At 54.7% G+C, this 645-nt stretch overlaps 1 protein-coding gene across 1 annotated transcript; it reads right to left on the bottom strand.

The window, feature by feature from the left end:
* Positions 1-3: 3 nt before the first annotated feature.
* On the bottom strand, positions 4-642 carry LOC107988226 (metal transporter CNNM4-like; the record flags this gene model as incomplete). Its single annotated transcript, XM_017031109.1, has 1 exon — positions 4-642. A coding segment is annotated over one exon (639 nt), but the record flags the coding sequence as incomplete, so codon positions are not given.
* Positions 643-645: the final 3 nt, after the last annotated feature.

The following is a 645-nucleotide window of genomic DNA, read 5'->3' as shown; positions in this document are numbered from 1 at the left end:
CAGCATCTCCACCAGCTTCTCTCTGTTATAAACGGTGCCAATCTCCTGACCCAGAACGCAGTCCAGGATCTTGCTAATGGGCCACGACAGTGGGAAAGTTAGAAGCATAAACAACTTAGTGACTAGGATGGTGTTTGCCCCGACTGCTAAGCCATGCCGAGAACACAGGGCCTGGGGGACAATCTCGCCAAAAATAACGATGCCAACGGTGGAAGCGACCACAGCGCCGATACCTGAGTTTGTGAGATCATCCAGGAGGATGGTCAGAGTGGTGTTGACCAGGACATTGCCGAGGAGCAGCGAGCAAAGCAAGTAGTTTCCCTTCCTGCGGATGGGCTCTATCTTCCGTGCGTACTTCTTCTCCTTCTCGGTGCCACAGCTCTGCACGATGCGCAGCTCCATCGGATCCAGCGCCATAAGCCCCAGGTTCAGCCCGCTGAACATGCCTGACAGCACCAACAGGAATGAGATGAAGATCACCTGCAGCCAGATGGGCAGCAGAGACTTTTTCTCCTCCACCACTCGCAGTCTTCCGTGATTGCCATCAAGCATGTACCAATCTGTCTCCCGCGGGTCGCGCAAGCACAAACCGAACACCTTTACCACCTCACTCTTGCGGAGCAGCTTAATCCGGAGCTGGACCAC

Source organism: Cynoglossus semilaevis, unplaced genomic scaffold (assembly GCF_000523025.1).
Source record: "Cynoglossus semilaevis isolate Cse_v1.0 unplaced genomic scaffold, Cse_v1.0 C18948190, whole genome shotgun sequence".
NCBI classification, from domain to species: Eukaryota; Metazoa; Chordata; class Actinopteri; order Pleuronectiformes; family Cynoglossidae; genus Cynoglossus; species Cynoglossus semilaevis.
The sequence above is the reverse complement of the archived record's forward strand: the minus strand, read 5'-3'. Positions and strand labels throughout refer to the sequence as shown.